The 16852-nt window shown below is 44.2% G+C and overlaps 1 protein-coding gene and 1 pseudogene across 1 annotated transcript in view; one reads left to right on the plus strand and one right to left on the minus strand.

Annotated features, from left to right (window-relative positions):
* The window catches only part of LOC142496092 (thromboxane-A synthase-like), an 83562-nt gene that overhangs the window by 27950 nt on the left and 38760 nt on the right, over nucleotides 1–16852 (minus strand). Inside the window, 6 exon segments of the mRNA XM_075602486.1 lie at nucleotides 361–477; nucleotides 1028–1124; nucleotides 2629–2681; nucleotides 3778–3871; nucleotides 12611–12739; nucleotides 14264–14475. Of these exon segments, the coding sequence (XP_075458601.1) occupies nucleotides 361–477; nucleotides 1028–1124; nucleotides 2629–2681; nucleotides 3778–3871; nucleotides 12611–12693 (444 nt within the window). The 5' untranslated portion in view covers nucleotides 12694–12739; nucleotides 14264–14475.
* On the plus strand, nucleotides 13433–13545 carry LOC142496357 (U2 spliceosomal RNA; annotated as a pseudogene).

Genomic DNA, 16852 nt, shown 5'->3' on the forward strand with positions numbered 1-16852 from the left:
CGGAGCGCTAGGCCACGCACCCCGGCGGTTCAGCCAATGAGGGCAAACCTGCTGGGTGACATCATGGTCGCTCCCCCGTCACGCCACCCCCCTGTCTTTCCTCCTGCAGCTCTCTGCAGACCGGGGGACTCGGCTGCACGCGCCGCCTGCCTCGCAGGCGCGCGTGCTGCGCAGGCAGCGGGCCGCGGCCTTTAGCAGGGCAGTCACACTGGCCCAGGGTTAGGGATATGCCAAGGACAGGACAGAGTAGCACCGATATCTTACTCTCGTGGGTAGCGGCCATGGTGGTTGTCTGGGCAATGGTCACCCTTTCTTGGGATGAGCGTCTGTTCATGCCCTGGTATGACACAGTTATCTCACCTCTTTCATGCGGGCGGCGCTGAAGGACGGTGTCAGCACACTGCGCACGCGCTTCCACTGGTCGTCTCGCAGGCACAGGAGACTGTCACTCATTGGCTTGGTCACCATGTTCAGCTTCTGCGAGCAGACAGCAGAGGGGGGCAGGTTAAGCAGAGACACGAACCCCTTGTCCCATCAGCCCTCCCCGATATTCAGGGATGTATCTTTTCCATTATCATAAGAATAACCCACTCACCCATTAATAAATGTATATAGCAACAACCCCTTTAATTTACCAATACTACTTTACTCTGATATGCTTTGCAATGTGTTTCATACCCCTCTAGCACCAAGAAGTTATTTTTCTAAGGCCAAAGAGTGCAGCTCCCTTTTACTTGCTGCCAGGTTTTATGTTACATTGTTACAGATATAAATATATTAATATTTTGTCATCTCTCTTTTTTTTGTTTTTTTTTACTTATTTAGAATAAAGAATATTGCAGTCAGTTTGGTCCCTGCCCTGAAGAGCTTACAATTAAATGTTCTTAGGCACAGGCAAAGTGGCTTGCTTATGGTGACGAGTGGGTGCTGCAGTAAAATCGGTTTAGCTGTACAAAGCCAGTGCAGTTACTTTTAAACCGCTCCTGCGCCTCCCATCAGAGAGAGCTCCCCCCGTCCCCCAACTCACCATCCTATTTCTGAAGTTGCCGAAATCCTTTTGCAGAACCTGTTTGATGGCCTCGGGTTCACATAACAGAATCATAGCACGCCGCCCCATGTAATATCTGCAGGAGAGGAGACAGAACCGCTGGTCAGCGTTTGATGTACTAATGCAGGAGTGGCCAACTCCAGTCCTCAAGGGCCACCAACTGGCAAGGTTTTAAGGAAATCCCTACTTCAGCACAGGCAGCTCAATCAGTGGGTCAGTCATTGATTGAGCCGCCTGTGCTGAAGCAGGAATATCCTTACAATCGGACCTGTTGGTGGCCCTTGAGGAAGGGAGTTGCCCACTCCTGTAATAATGGGTAAACAGTACCACTACTTTCTCAATTACAAAGCATCACTTTCACGTAGTCTACAGAATACGCTAGTCTGACAAATTGCATCGTAATATAAAACTGGCTTCCTACAACACATTGTATCATCTATCAAGCAAACCCAGTTTACGATCTTGTTGACAGTGGTTGAGCTAACGTTTAAAGAGTACCAGTGCTGTGTGTTAATGCAGGAGATCCAATCCTTTTATTAAATGGGTGTTACTTTTGAATGCCATTTTTAAAAGGCTTAAGCCATATAAATTGACAAGAAGGGAGAGGAAATGTCTTTTCTTTTTTTCAATTGTATCCAGCGGGCCTCCTGGGGCTGAACTATGTTTTTTGTTTAATTTCGTGGTGCCCCCGTTTCTTAGATATTTACCTTTTCATGTGCTGGTGTATCCGGTCACTGGAAATTAATATGGCTGTCATCTAAGCCTCATTCTCCAAGCCAATAGGAAGCTTGACTAAGCATGCCACAGCTAGCTGGTCTCAGTTGATTTTGGGAGGGTAGTGACCCCTCCCCCCCCCCCCAAGGTTTAAGCTTGCCCCTCCCCACTCTCCAAGTTGACAGGTCAGTTTTTATTTTGCCAGGTTACGACAGATCCAATGTGATCATTCTTCCTGTAATTATACAGGTTAATAAGAATTTTTACCCAGGGAGTGTTAGGACCTGCTACGGTCATGCCTTGAAAGTGGCAGCAGGCTTAAGACGCTTTGGCCAAAGGGTTAAACTAAATGACCATTTTTTCAAGAGAATATATAAGTATTGCACTGTGTATTTTTGTCACATTGGAAGTAGCTTTGGGCATCTTTGTCAGTTTTTTGTTGTATAAATGAATATGGCTGCCATCTAAGCCCCACTCTCCAAGCCAATAGGAAGCTTGACCAAGCATGCCATAGCTAGCTTCCTATTGGATGGCACGAGCAGCCACCTACGATTTTACTTTCATTTTACCACGCACATAAAATAGGTAAATATCTTGGGAACCGGGAAGGTCCCCAGAGTTAGGAATAGTGCAGTTAATCTCCAGGAAAATCCCCCACACCCCCAGATCCGATAAAAATTCCCAAAATGGCGGCATTGCTGCTTTAAAACCTAATAGGCGCACGCTTCAAGCACGGCTTCCCGACTTTTTATTAAACCATTATGCAGGTTTGTCGTGTGCTCTATGAAAGTGATGTGCAGTGTGTACTAGTGTAGGCGAACGCTGCTCTCCAGACACACACACACACGCGGTGCAAAGTGGCTCACCCACAGATTGGCCCATACTTCTGTATTAGTTGCTTGTCTCCCTCCCAAAATCCCTGGGGAAAGAAATACACGTCATAGCCGTATCATGGATATTACCCCACTTCACGGAGCGCAAATGCAGCGGCATATAGTTACACAAAGTGGAAATGCCTACACTTCCAGAAATATGATGGTAAAAGGCCAGTGGTGAATAGGTTTGAGTTACTGGCTCCCTTGTAAATCAATTTCTTCTTAATGAAGCAAGGGGTCGCTTCCAGAAAAACAAATGTATTCGAGTTCTCCAGTAATTACAAAGTTCATAAGCAAGGGGCTGGGAGTGTATGTACAGAGATATTAAAGCTGCAGTTCAGTCTTTTTTTACATTTATTTTTTTACTTCAATAGTTTCATGTGTGCAATCTCTAATTAGCTAAAGAACTGTATAGCTGCAGGTCAATTCGTTCTCCATGTATTGATAGGTCGAAATTTGGTGACATATTAAAAGCTGGCATTTGTTTATAATCTGCTTGACTGGCAGTGGAAGCTCATGAATATTCATGAGCATTCCTGCACTTACAAGTGCTAGAGGAAGGGCAGGGCTGACAAAGGGGTGTGCCAGGGCTTGTGACAGGACATGAAGGGGCAGTGCCTTAGCAAATGGCTGTTAAAATAGAATACAAGAAAATTGGTCTTTCAAAGTTGGTTTTTTAAAAACAGAAAATGCTAAAAGTATTTTTTCTTACTACAGAACTGATTTATTAAAAAAAACCACACATGCAGGATATTGACTGAACTGCAGCTTTAAGCATGATCATTTTATGGGGGATGGAAGTGTAGCGAGATAATCATCACCAGGTTACCATGTTATTAGTTCTATAGAGATACTAAGTAGCAGTGTATAGAGATATTCATTACACAGAGCTGCACGCTCATATTCTGTCAGCCTGAAGTATACAGAGCTAATTGGCATAATTATATAGTGAAATGTGATCATATTCACAGGGGTTGAAGTGTATTGAGATGCTCATCTTATAGTCCATGTAGTATAGTTTGTCATTGCATGGAGGTGGAATTAGAGCAGATAAAATCCTTCTGATAGTCCTACCCCCAGCATTGCCCTGTAGGCCCCTCTGACAGTGGAGCAGCTCATGAAAGATGGCTCATGTCTTACCTTATGGAAGAGCAGCACGTTTCCAATGAATGGAAGAGGCTTTGGGTGCTTTATCCCAACACGCTCTAGCTGTGAGAATGCAGACACAGAATACCTGCAGGGAGAGGGGCAGAGGGAGTATTAATAAGGCACCTCAGGAGAGTGGTTACCATGAGCGTGATGCTCAGGATGAGAGATCCCCTGTTGAATTGTTCAGTGTGTAGTTAGGCTTATTATGTACACAGCTCGGAGCACATTGTTCCTGTTCTTACTAAACATTCTATAAGAAATAAATACTCTTCTCCACCTTACATAGTTACATACATAGTAGATGAGGTTGAAAAAAGACATAGGTCCATCAAGTTCAACCTATGCTAAATTTAGACAACAGATACTTTATCCTATATCTATACTTATTGATCCAGAGGAAGGCAAACAAAAACCCCATTAAGGGGAAAAAAGAATTCCTTCCTGACTCCAAGAATTGACATTCGGATTAATCCCTGGATCAACATCCTTCCCATGTATACTTATTTGGTATATACCTGTATACCTTTCCCATCTAAAAAGATGTCCAACCTTTTTTTGAACAAATCTATTGTATCTGCCATCACAGTCTCCATGGGTAATGAATTCCACATTTTAACTGCCCTTACTGTAAAGAACCCTTTTCTTTGTTGCTGGTGAAATTTCCTTTCCTCCAACCTTAAGGGATGGCCCGAGTCCTTTGTACTGCCCGTGGGATGAATAGTTCTTTTGAAAGCTCCTTGTATTGTCCCCGAATATATTTGTATATAGTTATCATATCCCCTCTTAGACGCCTCTTTTCTATTGTAAATAAATCTAATTTAGCTAGCCTCTCCTCATAAATTAGATTGTCCATCCGCTTTATTAATTTGGTGGCTCTTCTCTGCACTCTCTCTAGTTTCATAATGTCTTTTCTTAGGATTGGTGCCCAAAATTGTACTCCATATTCAAGGTGTGGTCTTACTAGTGCTTTGTAAAGGAGCATAATTATGTTTACTTCCCTTCCATCCATTGCCTGTTTGATGCAAGATAAGATCTTGTTTGCCTTTTCAGCTAATGCATGACATTGGGCACTATTGCTAAGCCTGCTGTCTACAAGCACTCCTAAATCCTTCTCCATCAAGGATTCCCCCAATACATCTCCATTTAATTTGTAAGTCGCCTTTTTATTCTTGCATCCCAAATGCATAACCTTACATTTATCTGTATTAAACCTCATTTGCCATTTACCTGCCCACGTTTCCAGTCTCTCCAAGTCCTTCTGAAGAGAAATTACATCCTGCTCTGATTCTATTACCTTACACAATTTAGTATCATCAGCAAAGATGTAGACTTTTCTCTCGATCCCAACCTCAAGGTCATTAATAAACAAGTTAAAAAGCAGGGGTCCCAGTACCGATCCCTGAGGTACTCCACTCACGACTTTAGCCCAACCTGAAAAAGTTCCATTTATGACAACCCTCTGTTGTCTGTCCTTTAACCAGTTTTCAATCCAGGTGCATATATTATTACTGAGTCCAATTGTCTTTATTTTGTACACCAACCTCTTGTGTGAAACCGTATCAAAAGCCTTTGCAAAATCTAAGTAGACCACATCAACTGCATTACCCTGGTCTAAATTCCTACTTACCTCCTCAAAGAAACAAATAAGGTTAGTTTGGCAAGATCTATCCTTCATAAATCCATGCTGACTATTACTAATAATTTTGTTTTCCATTAGGTATTCCTGAATATTATCCCATATGCAAACCTTCAAGTAGTTTCCCTACTATTGAAGTCAGGCTTACAGGTCTGTAATTTCCCGGTTGTGATCTAGCTCCCTTTTTAAATATAGGCACCACATCTGCTTTACGCCAATCTTGTGGAACTGAGCCTGTGGAAATGGAGTCCTTGAATATTAAATATAATGGTTTGGCTATTACTGAGCTTAACTCCTTGAGAACTCTTGGATGTATGCCATCGGGGCCAGGTGCCTTATTTACTTTAATTTTTTCAAGTCGCTTATGAACTTCTTCCTCAGTTAACCAATTGTTCATTAATATGGAGGTTGTGGCTTCCTCCTGCAGCATTACTATGGAACTTGATTCTTCCCTGGTAAACACAGAGGCAAAGAATGTGTTCAATACCTCAGCTTTTTCCTTATCTCCAATAATAACCTGCCTACCCATCTCACACTGAAAGGGTCCTATATTTTCTTTTCTCATTTTTTTGTTATTAAGGTACTTAAAGAACTTTTTAGGGTTGACCTTACTTTCTATTGCAATCCTTTTTTCATTATCCATTTTTGCTAATTTGATTGCCCTTTTGCAATTTTTGTTACATTCCTTATAATTCTGATACAATGTCTCCGTCCCTTCTGACTTAAAGAATCTAAACGCCTTCCTCTTCTTGTCCATTTCCTCCCCTACCTGTTTATTTAGCCACATTGGTTTTGACTTATTTCTTTTATACTTATTACCCAAGGGTATACACTGATAAGTGTGCTTTTCTAACAATGTTTTAAAGACTGCCAATTTATCTTCTACATTTTTCCCTGCAAAAACATCATCCCATTGTATTACTACTAGATTAGACCTCCGTTTATTAAAATCTGCCTTTCTAAAGTTTAAGGTCTTTGTTGAACCCAAGAAATCTATTTATTGATAATTTATTTCAAATGAGACCATGCTATGATCACTGTTACCCAAATGTTCCAGGACTTGAATATTTGTTATTGCTTCTACATTGTTTGATATGACCAAATCCAGTATTGCCCCTCTCCTGGTTGGTTCCTCAATAATTTGGGTCATATAATTGTCTTTAAGCAACCCCAAAAACCTGTTTCCTTTTGTTGTAACGCTAATCTCAACGCTAACCTTCCCTACGGAAACATCACCCTCACTGAGTGAGGAACAAACTGGTATAAGGAAATGCATGAAGCTAAACAGTAGCAGGTACAAGTAACAAGAGCTTGGCTTCTGCCCAGAGCTTCTAGAGCTTGGTAGTTGGCCAGTAGCCGACAAACACCGAATGAGACAGGAGATAAGAATCTCTTGGCCCCCCTCGTCTGCCCATTATCCTACCTGCTGTAAAACTGCAGGCCCCATTTGATCCTTGTCTTTGTTTCGTATTTGGGATTTAGCCTTAGGTCTATCCCAAGCACATTTGAATTCTCTTACGGCACCAGCCCCTACCACCTCGGTTGGGAGGCCAGATCAGAAAGCCATCACCCTTACTATAAAGAAGTCCATGCTCACATTTTCCCTCTGTCTGCCACCCCCCCGGCTTCAGAGACTAACCTCGTGTTCTAGCTCTTCTCTTTCTGAAATAGTCTTCCCTCCTTTACCTTGTTGAAACCATTTATGTATTTGAACATTTGAATCATACCCCTCCCCCATCTCTCCTCTAAGCTGTACATATTAAGGTCCTGTAGCCTTTCCTGATCAGTCTTTTGCTGGAGATCATGCACCATCTTTAAATCAGCCCTTTTTGCACGATCTGCTATTTATTTACATTGAACTGGTCTCCAGAATTGAACACTGTACTCTAGCCGAGGTCTTACAAATGATCTATACAGAGGCATTACTACTCCTCTCTCTGCATCGAATACCTCTCCCTATACTACCTAAATAGTCATCCTACCTGTATCCTATCATAAAAAAAAGCAAGAATTAAAGGGTTAAAACACCAATACACAAGTCCTGTTATTGTGCCGGATCTGAAAACTTTTAAACAATGGAGCTTGTTCCCTTGATAACTTTGTCTTTCTTTGTTCTTGAGTGTTTAAGAATTACATTAGTTTGTCTCAATATAAAAATCCTTATACTGCATTTATTCTCGAACAAAATAAGTCTAAAATAAAATATTGTTTTTTAAAAGGGGAATTGAAAAAGGGTACTGTAACAGGGACTTATCCCTGTTTAAATAAAGCTGCCTCAGAGCTCTGAGAATCCAGCAGAGATAGTTAATGGCAGCCACTAAATTAACCGGTCTCCACCTGGACTAATGAGAGCTCTGTAAAAAGCCTCATGTGAGACACGGGAGAGAGATTCCTTAGCTCACATTTGGGCTGACATAAGGAGAAGGAGGACTGCAGAGATTTTCCTCAGCACACAAGGTGCTGCAATGAGGAGAGAGTCTTGAAGCACACAGGACAGTGTGTTGACAGCAGGACACAAGGGCACAAGACCTCTATACCTGGACACAAACATTTCCACAAGGGTGCTGAGCCAAGAGAGCAGAGAGACCTTCCCCTACAGCTACAACAACAAAAACAGATAAGAGACTTTCTTGTTGGACGTGTGTGTGTGTGTTTATGTGTGTATATATATATATATATATATATATATATATATATATATATATATATATACACATACATACATACATACATACACATATACAGTATATATATATATATATATATATATATATATATATATATATATATATATACATACATACACTAGCTGATATACCCGGCGTTGCCCTGGATTGCAGGGGGGGGGGGGCGAAGGGCAGGGAGGGCGAAGGGCAGTGCGATGGGCAGGGAGGGGTGGGGGGGGGGGCGAAGGGCAGGGAGGGGTGGGGGGGGCAAAGGGCAGGGAGGGGCAAAGGGCAGGGAGGGGTGGGGGGGCGAAGGGCAGGGAGGGTTGGGGGGGCCCCAAGGGCAGGGATGGGTGGGGGGGGGGGGGCCCAAGGGCAGCGACGGGTGGGGGGGGGCCCTAAGGGCAGGGAGGGGTGGGCCCCAAGGGCAGTGAAGGGTGGGGGGCCCCAAGGGCAGGGAGGGGTGGGGGGGGCCCAAGGACAAGGAGGGCTGGGGGGGCCCCAAGGGCAGGGAGGGGTGAGGGTGGGGGCCCCAAGGCAGGGGGGGGGCGAGAGCCGGGGAAGGGTGACAGCTGGGGAAGGGTGACAGCCGGGGAAGGGAGCGGCCTGTGGGAGGTGAGAGCCGGGGAAGGGTGAGAGCCGAGGGAAGGGAGCAGCCTGTGGGAGGAGAGAGCAGGAGAGAGCGTGCTCTGGGGGACCAATGAGAGCCATGGGGAGGCAGACACACCGGCCAATGAGAGCCGTGGGAGGGTGGGCGGACCGATGGACCAATCAAATGGTCTCCAGACAGTATTAGGTGATACCTTTTTTATTGGACTAACAATTTATGTCATAGGACAAGCTTTTGAGAGTTCTCCTCTCTTCTTCAGGTCAAGCAATACTGATATACAAAGGATTCAATGGCTAAAACAGTGTAGAGAGAGGAAGAAAAAAACAAAAAAACAACAGATATGTACTGTAGATAAGGTAGGGTGTTAAAAGTGTTTGAAGCCAGGGGACAGTGACAAAGAAAGGTGGGGAGGGGGAGGGATGCTGGGGGGGGGGGGGGAGAGAAAGTGTGGATAAGAATTGAGGCAAGCAGGATAATTACAAACAATTTTGATAGGGTGTGAGAAAACCCATGTCCGCATTAAGTCCTTTGGTTTTGGTGTCTAAGAGTCTTATAATTCTGAGTTCAACATTTATACATTTGTCCCCTGGCTTCAAACACTTTTAACACCCTGCCTTATCTACAGTACATATCTGTTGGTTTTTTTTTTCTCTTCCTCTCTCTACACTGTTTTAGCCATTGAATCCTTTGTATATCAGTATTGATTGACCTGAAGAAGAGAGGAGAACTCTCGAAAGCTTGTCCTATGACATAAATTGTTAGTCCAATAAAAAAGGTAGCACCTAATACTGAAGAATTCATTTATTCTGCACTATCGCAACTGGACTAACACGGCTATTTTCTGCTTTATATATATATATATATATATATATTGGGGGGGACTGGGAACTGGCTTAAAAGCCACAGATAGATAGGGCATTTACAGTGTTTAACGGAACAGGCAATAAAGCCTTATATTAATTTCACCCTAAAACGGTCTTCATTTGCATACCTCTGCACACATCTCTTACAGATACACTTATTTTTAAAAAGAGAATCAAACAAAGTGACACTCTGTGCCCTTGGGTGTACCGGTCATAACCACAAATGTATTTTTATTTACTATATATAGGGCCAACAATGTACATAGCACTGTACAGGGATGATATACAATACATAATACATGGATGAATACTACGGATAAAGTGCATAATACATCAAAGTAACCCTTGGGGAATAGGCGTTTCTGCGCTGAAGAGCTTACAGTCTGAGATTATAGTGCGCGCGTGGCGAGAACAGACATCTTCCCTATGAGGCGTCCATAATGCGTGTGACCAATGCAGAGCGACAACGTGGAAGATTTGTTGAAAAGACAAATGATTTCAACTTTCCGCACAATGGCCGCGTCACGGCCGTGTCACGTGAGCGGTTCAGCCAATGAGGGCAAACCGGCCTTGTGACGCGTCCGCCACGCCTCCCTATCGCCTCAGACCTCAGTGCAGGGATGGCTCGAGCGATAGGCGCGCGCGACACCAACGCTCCGTCGCGCGCCCACTATAAAAGAGCCCTAACTGGGAAACTTCTAGAGACAAAAAGTACAGGGGCCGCGCAAAGTTAATACAGCAGGGTCAGGATGGGGCGTATGCAGTGGCTCATCAGATCATGTTACAGCGCTATGCAAATGCTTCACTGCTTAAGTGACTTCAGCTTGGAAAAGCATGAGCTTGGTCAATCCCCCCTGACTCCCCCATATCCACAGCTGGTTCCTAGAGAGCACGGGAGCTTATGACGCTGCCTTCACACAGCGACTCTGCGGGGTGTGTTTCTCGCTTGTCCTGCTGCGTTAGAGTCATCCTGCGGCATTGACAGCATGAGGCCTGGCCCAGGGACCGGGGCAGCCTCCCAGAATGCTTTGCATGCTTCCCAGCCGCAAGGTAAGGGTTAACAATGTGTGCTGGAGACCCAATATGCTCCTCTATTGCAATAATAATGTTAATAATATATTCATTTATTTTCTCTCTAGAGTTTCTGGGTCAACATTTTGAATTAAATAGAAGTAGCTGTGTTAGTCCAGTTGCGATAGTGGAAGAAAGTGGTGTTCTGTACCATGGAGAAACGCTTTCATTTTGCATTCGGTGATTATACAACCAGAGGCATCATGATTGTGGAGAAATTTAAGTTAAAAAGAGGCATTTGCCCTCTTTCAAAATGGCCACTGGGCAGCGTCCTGCCTTTGGGCCAATAGATAACTTCTACTGATAGGTAACAGCCTCAGAGATAGTCTTCAGCCATTTTAAATTCCCCAAGCTGCTGGCACATCAAAGTTACTTATTCTCTGTAAAGTGTGGTTCTGATCGTTATAACCTCAAAACCAAAAAGCAAAGTAGGCTGACACCCAGGTGCAAATGTAAGGCTATATATAACAATAGATTAATACATTTAGTGGTAAAAATATATTTCAAATAAATAAAGTGACATTTAGGTGTCTGCCCAGAGGAAATGGTCAAATTCATGAAAAAGTGCTTTAAAAAAACCAAATGTATGTTTTATTATACTTGTTTTAAATAAAGCTATTTATGGTTTACCATTTTGAGAAATATGTCCCAAAAATATTGGCCTATGTACAGTATGAATACAAAAATGTGTGTTTAGACGCCCCGCTCGGTTTTCGGTGCAGAACAGTTTCTTACATCTGATGCAGGATATTAGACTTACGCCACTTCAGATGTAGAGGATTTTGGGGGGCAACGGTGTCTGTAACATTCCTATGTGCTGCGTACCCCACGCTATGCTGTAATTGTGAAGCGCTTTGAGTCCCATTGGGAGAAAAGCGCTAAATGAAATAAAGTTATTATTATTATCAGGGCTCAACAAATTGTAAAAATACGGCACTTGTCCGAAAAAAAGTCACTCTGATAGTAACCTCCCTCTCTCACCCCCCTCACTTTACCCGCTGGTGAGTCTTACTCGTGGCGGAGTAGTGCAGCATCTCCCGGCATTCTCCCGTGTCTCCCCCTGCACCTCCCGTGTCTCCCCCTGCACCTCCCGTGAAAATGGCTGCGCGGCGTCAGATGATGCCGCATTGCCATGACAACGAGACGCTTCATAACATCGTGATGTCCCGTAGCATTCCATTGTCATGGCAAAGTGGTTGTCATTTGACGCCGCGCCGCCATTTTTATGGGCAGTGCAAGGGGAGACACGGGAATTACATGGGGAGACGCAGGAGAATGCCGGTAGACACCGCACCAACCCCGCCGCCGGTAAGACTCGCAAGCGGGTATAATGCACTCGCCCAGGGTGAGTGCATTTGTCGAGACCTGATAATTATTATTATTAATAACTAAAAGGCAAAACGTGATAGATCTCATCATATGTGCACCATGTAACTCCTCCAAAGTTGGAGCAAAATACTTTGGCCGGATCTCGCCCTATCTTCCGGTAACTGCCATTCAAGTCAATGCATCATCACTCGGCCTTAGATACCAAGCGCGAGGAGTTACGGTTTTGATCCAAAATGACCTTGGTACATAGACCCCCATTGGTCTTTTGCAGAAGACTGCAGAATGTAGGGATTTAATGGGTTGTGAACAAGCGATAACTGCGGCTAAACCTCACCCCCGGCCGTAAAGTTTCCAAACATTCCTGGGACAAGCTTCCAAAAAACAAAAATGGGAAAAAACTTCCATTTACAAACAAAAACGGCGACACTAACCTGGTGTTAACCTCGAAAATGTGATGGGTTCGCTTGGGTCCTACAGAGAACTGGACTTTTAAAGCCCCTTCAGTGCCAGAAGAGCCAGCAACACTTTCCCCCTTAACCCCTTCAGTACCAGCAGGGCAAGAAAAAGAATGCGAAATACGGGTGGCTTCACCCATCCCGATAAGACTAGTGCCACTTGGTGCCTGAAACCCTGTGATGTTTGTACTCACCAGTACAGCAGAACCAGGGACCCAACAACAAGAGTCAAGGTCACTATGGTGCCATCCAGTCCCCAAGCCCAGGGACCCTCCATGACTCTGCTCTCTTCTTCCAGAGGCCAGCTGGAGTCTTCCTGTGAACTGAGAAAAGCAGAAGGTAACAAGCTTTAACCAAGGGAATGGGGAAGCAAGGGAGGGGGCAAGCACAGCCCCCGCAGTGACACAGGATGAAGTTGCAGTTTGGGTGAGTGCTCTCTCCGTAAATATTTATGTGGTTTGTCCAGGGTCTGGGTGGCTGAGTGGAGTGTGGTGCGTGTGATACAGAGAGGAGCAAGTAAACAGCATGTGCAATCACTGAGGTTTTTTGTTATCTTTAACCATTCTGTTTCCCAGTAAAGTCTCACTTCCTCCAACACTACTATATATAAGACGACTGGTATTTCGTCACTGCGTGTCATGGTATAGGAAGATACCGAGCATCACTACTTTCTTCACTTTCGAACCCAGCGTGGTTTGAATAAATAAATGTTTCGCGTTAAAAAAATATCGCCACTCCCAGAGATCCCCAACCTTTTACGGCTGAGGGTTTGGGGGGTTTTGCACCAAAAAAAATAAATGACATTGTAATGCAAAGTACCGATTCTTATCCGTGAGGCTTCACTGAAGTCTAGGAGACTGCTTATGCTAAAACAGGAGTGACACGGACAGTAAATTGATGAGAGATCTCCCGCGCTCTTTATTACCATAAATCGTCATCTTATAATGGAGGACCAAATATGTGGCCTTCCGATTTCACCAGCTGTCTCTTTCCTGAAACTTGCACACAGAACGACTTTCACGTCTCGGCCTTTTGGCTAAGATCAGGTGTAGTATCTGTTCTTGAAGTGGTAGCGACAAAGGAGATGGTGAGCCACACTTGGTCCTCTGGCCATAGCCGAGAAAGCATTGGGAAGCCCAAGGCCCTTCAGCATAGCACACTCCGGCTCTTCTCCACCAGGGAGACGCATTTACAATGCACCATGGGAGGTCATGTGCTTTTGCATTAGCACATCACGATTGGTTGCACTGGTTAAGCACCGAGCACTGGAACGTTTTTACCACAACCTTTTCCTTTGCACCGACAGCTCTCTCCGCCTCTGCCTTGGCTACGGCCCCAGTGTGAGCGCAGCGCGTGCGCGACAGAGGGCAAGCTGAGTGATCTGATGGACTTCAGATCACTGGCGACTGGGGGGGGGGCATGACGGGGATGCGCCCATGCCATCACGTGGCTGGTTTGCCCTCATTGGCTGAACCGCCGCCGTGACATGGCCTTCGCTCGGCTGCCGCGCCAAAAGACACATTTCTTGTCTTTTGGCAAAGGCGGTCACGCATCGCGTATTATGTACGCACGCACAGGCAGCTACCGGGGCCGACCCCATAGAAGGCCATACCTTGTATGCGCTGCGCACACCATCATGCGCACACCACCATGCGCGCAGCTGCGACCACCGGTGACTCGGCCTTCGTGTCAGCGACAGGAGTAGGCTCTGAGTTTTTTCAACTACCCTGTCCATGGGTCGATTTTTTAAAAACGCCCCTTGCACAGAGCACTGTTCCCAGCGCACTGGACACGGCTGATTTCGCAGAGGCGTCACAGCGAGAGAGCATAGGAATCCTTGGACTGACCTTGGAGGGCGACCTCCAACAGACCGGGACTGCCGGAGAGCCTTCCGGCTGAAGATGGACCCACAAGAGCGGCGGAGCACAGGAGGACACCGAGCGCTTATCTGATGGACTTTTTCCTGGCCTTCTGCTTGAAGTCCAAAGTTGCACCTGCGCACAGTTCACAAGTAGCGACACTATCACCCTGACATGGCGGAGCACATATACCTTGGGCTCTGCAAAGAAACAAAATACTACTTTTAATGCCAATTTCAACACTGAATCAATAACATTTATGTCTGAATGCTCATTGGAAACCTTAAATGTATTTCCATAACCGTATAATGTCATTCAAATTATGTTGCTTCAATTATATTTTTCATTTCCATAAAAGCTCTACTAAAAATAGAAACAGAGCAAAGCTCTGCCACAAATAAATCCGGGGGCGGCTCACATTGGCAAAATTAAAAAGTTTATTGGATCATAACAGACCCCTGAGATACTGTACTAAAAGCCCACCTACGCGTTTCGGGCCGAACGCCCTTTATCAAGGTGTAAGAAACAATGATTAAAACCGGCATATAAATACCTTATTCGTTCGCACCAACGAATGATGTCACGAGTCGCTGCTGGCGCAAACGAATAAGGTATTTATATGCCGTTTTAATCATTGTTTGTTACACCTTGATAAAGGGCATTCGTCCCGAAACGCGTAGGTGCGCTTTTAGTACAGTATCTCAGGGGTCTGTTATGATCTAATACATTTTTCCAATGTGAGCCTCCTCCGGGTTTATTTGTGGCCACGCTCTGCCCCGTTCCTATTTTTGTTTGCTTATCTTCTATGGCAGATTTGGCACGCCGTTTGATCTTCATGATGGACTCCAATGACGAACAGGAGACATGGATACCCACCGAGTGAGTCTTTTCAGCCCTGTTTCCATATTCAGGTTGGGGACATATATTGTACTGTTATTATTGTGCGTGTGCCATTGGCAGCACTGGGTACTAGCTCCTAACTCCCTGGCTATGGGATATAAAAGCTGACATTCTCTACAATTAACATGGAGTTCAACTATGGTGTTTTTATGTCGTTATATGAATACAACTAATCTTTGAAGCTCTGGTTTCTTCAGCTCTATCATAAAAGCTCGGCTACCTGTACCACAAATTCGCCCCAACAATTAGATTGTACGTTCTCTGGGACAGTGACTGACTGTACAATACACAGCACACTTTACCAGTTCCACCCATAACCCTATTGCTATTGTAAAACAGTTATTTCTCTTGCTTTTAAAAAAACAGTCAGTGTTGTTTTTCCTGTGTTATTTAGGTTTTTTGCGAAAACCAAATTAATGGTGCAAATCACATGGAAATAATTTTGGGAAGTACATATATTTTGTTGACTTTTTAACCTCTATACACTAACCCTTAAAAGTGTTGTTTTTTTTATTTTTATTAAAACGCGCAAATTATGTTAAGAATTGAAATATAACCATTATTTCCCCAAATTAAATTTTAATAAGCGCTAAAGAGACATTTAAAAAAAATATGTGTGCATATAAACTTGACACGTGATAGCCGCCACAAATCCTATTATAAAGTGTAGTGAATAACTAATAACTGGACAATGTTCCTCTAAAATATATAGGGTAACTGTGAAAAGAAGGTATAAACATGCAGTGCAAGTGAAAACACTGTGGAACCAAATAACAGTGCAATCCTATATGGGGGATTAAAGGATGAATATAGTTTTTTTTGTGTGTGGGATCAATACTTCTCTCATCTTTAATGCAATTCTGCAGTCCACATGGAACGTGAGGGGGGTGTGGGGAGGAAGGGAGGGGAAGTGTCACAGAAACGCAGCCAACATGTCAAGAGCACAAAGATTTAAGGATTGAACCCAGCAGGATGAAGTCGGCAGCTATCAGGGAAGGAATGGTTGGTGTATAAGACGAAAACAAAAAACAAAGGGGGACACTTTCAAGCCGTCTGCTGTTGGCGATTACGACCTTTTTGCTGGTCTTGCCATTCTGGGAGTTGTAAACCTCTATCTTTTTGACAATATCCACGCCCTCTAAGGATGAATATAGTACACAATTCAAAGACTCAACAAGCAGTGAATAAAATACAATATTTAAGAGCATTAAAAAGAATGGAATGTGAATAAAAGATGTAGGGTCTTGCAAATATCCAAAGTGAAAGATAGTAAAAAAAAAAGTTGAATATTGACCCAATGGTTGACACTTCTGGGAGCTCGTTATAGGATGCACCGCATCCAAAGAGAGATCTATAGAAAAGGGGATAAAAGCGCACGCTCCATGGTGTAATAACGTTTAAAAAAGTTATTTAATACATCTAGAAGTGTTGCGATATTCACCCCCGCAGGTAGATGGGTATAAAGCCTTTGAGAGACCAATATAATCACAACCCAGGAACCAGGAAGCACAAGGATTAATAACCAAAAACAGTGTCCCGGGAGAGAGGCACCCACACGGGCCGATCACCAAATCAGTGAAAGCCTACCAACAGCTACCTGGCATAATCCAGACAAAGTCCTGGATTACACTCATACGACGGCGCATGTGCGGCGCGATTTAAGATGGACGCTTGAAG

This window comes from Ascaphus truei, chromosome 5 (genome assembly GCF_040206685.1).
Source record: "Ascaphus truei isolate aAscTru1 chromosome 5, aAscTru1.hap1, whole genome shotgun sequence".
In the NCBI taxonomy this organism is placed as follows: domain Eukaryota; kingdom Metazoa; phylum Chordata; class Amphibia; order Anura; family Ascaphidae; genus Ascaphus; species Ascaphus truei.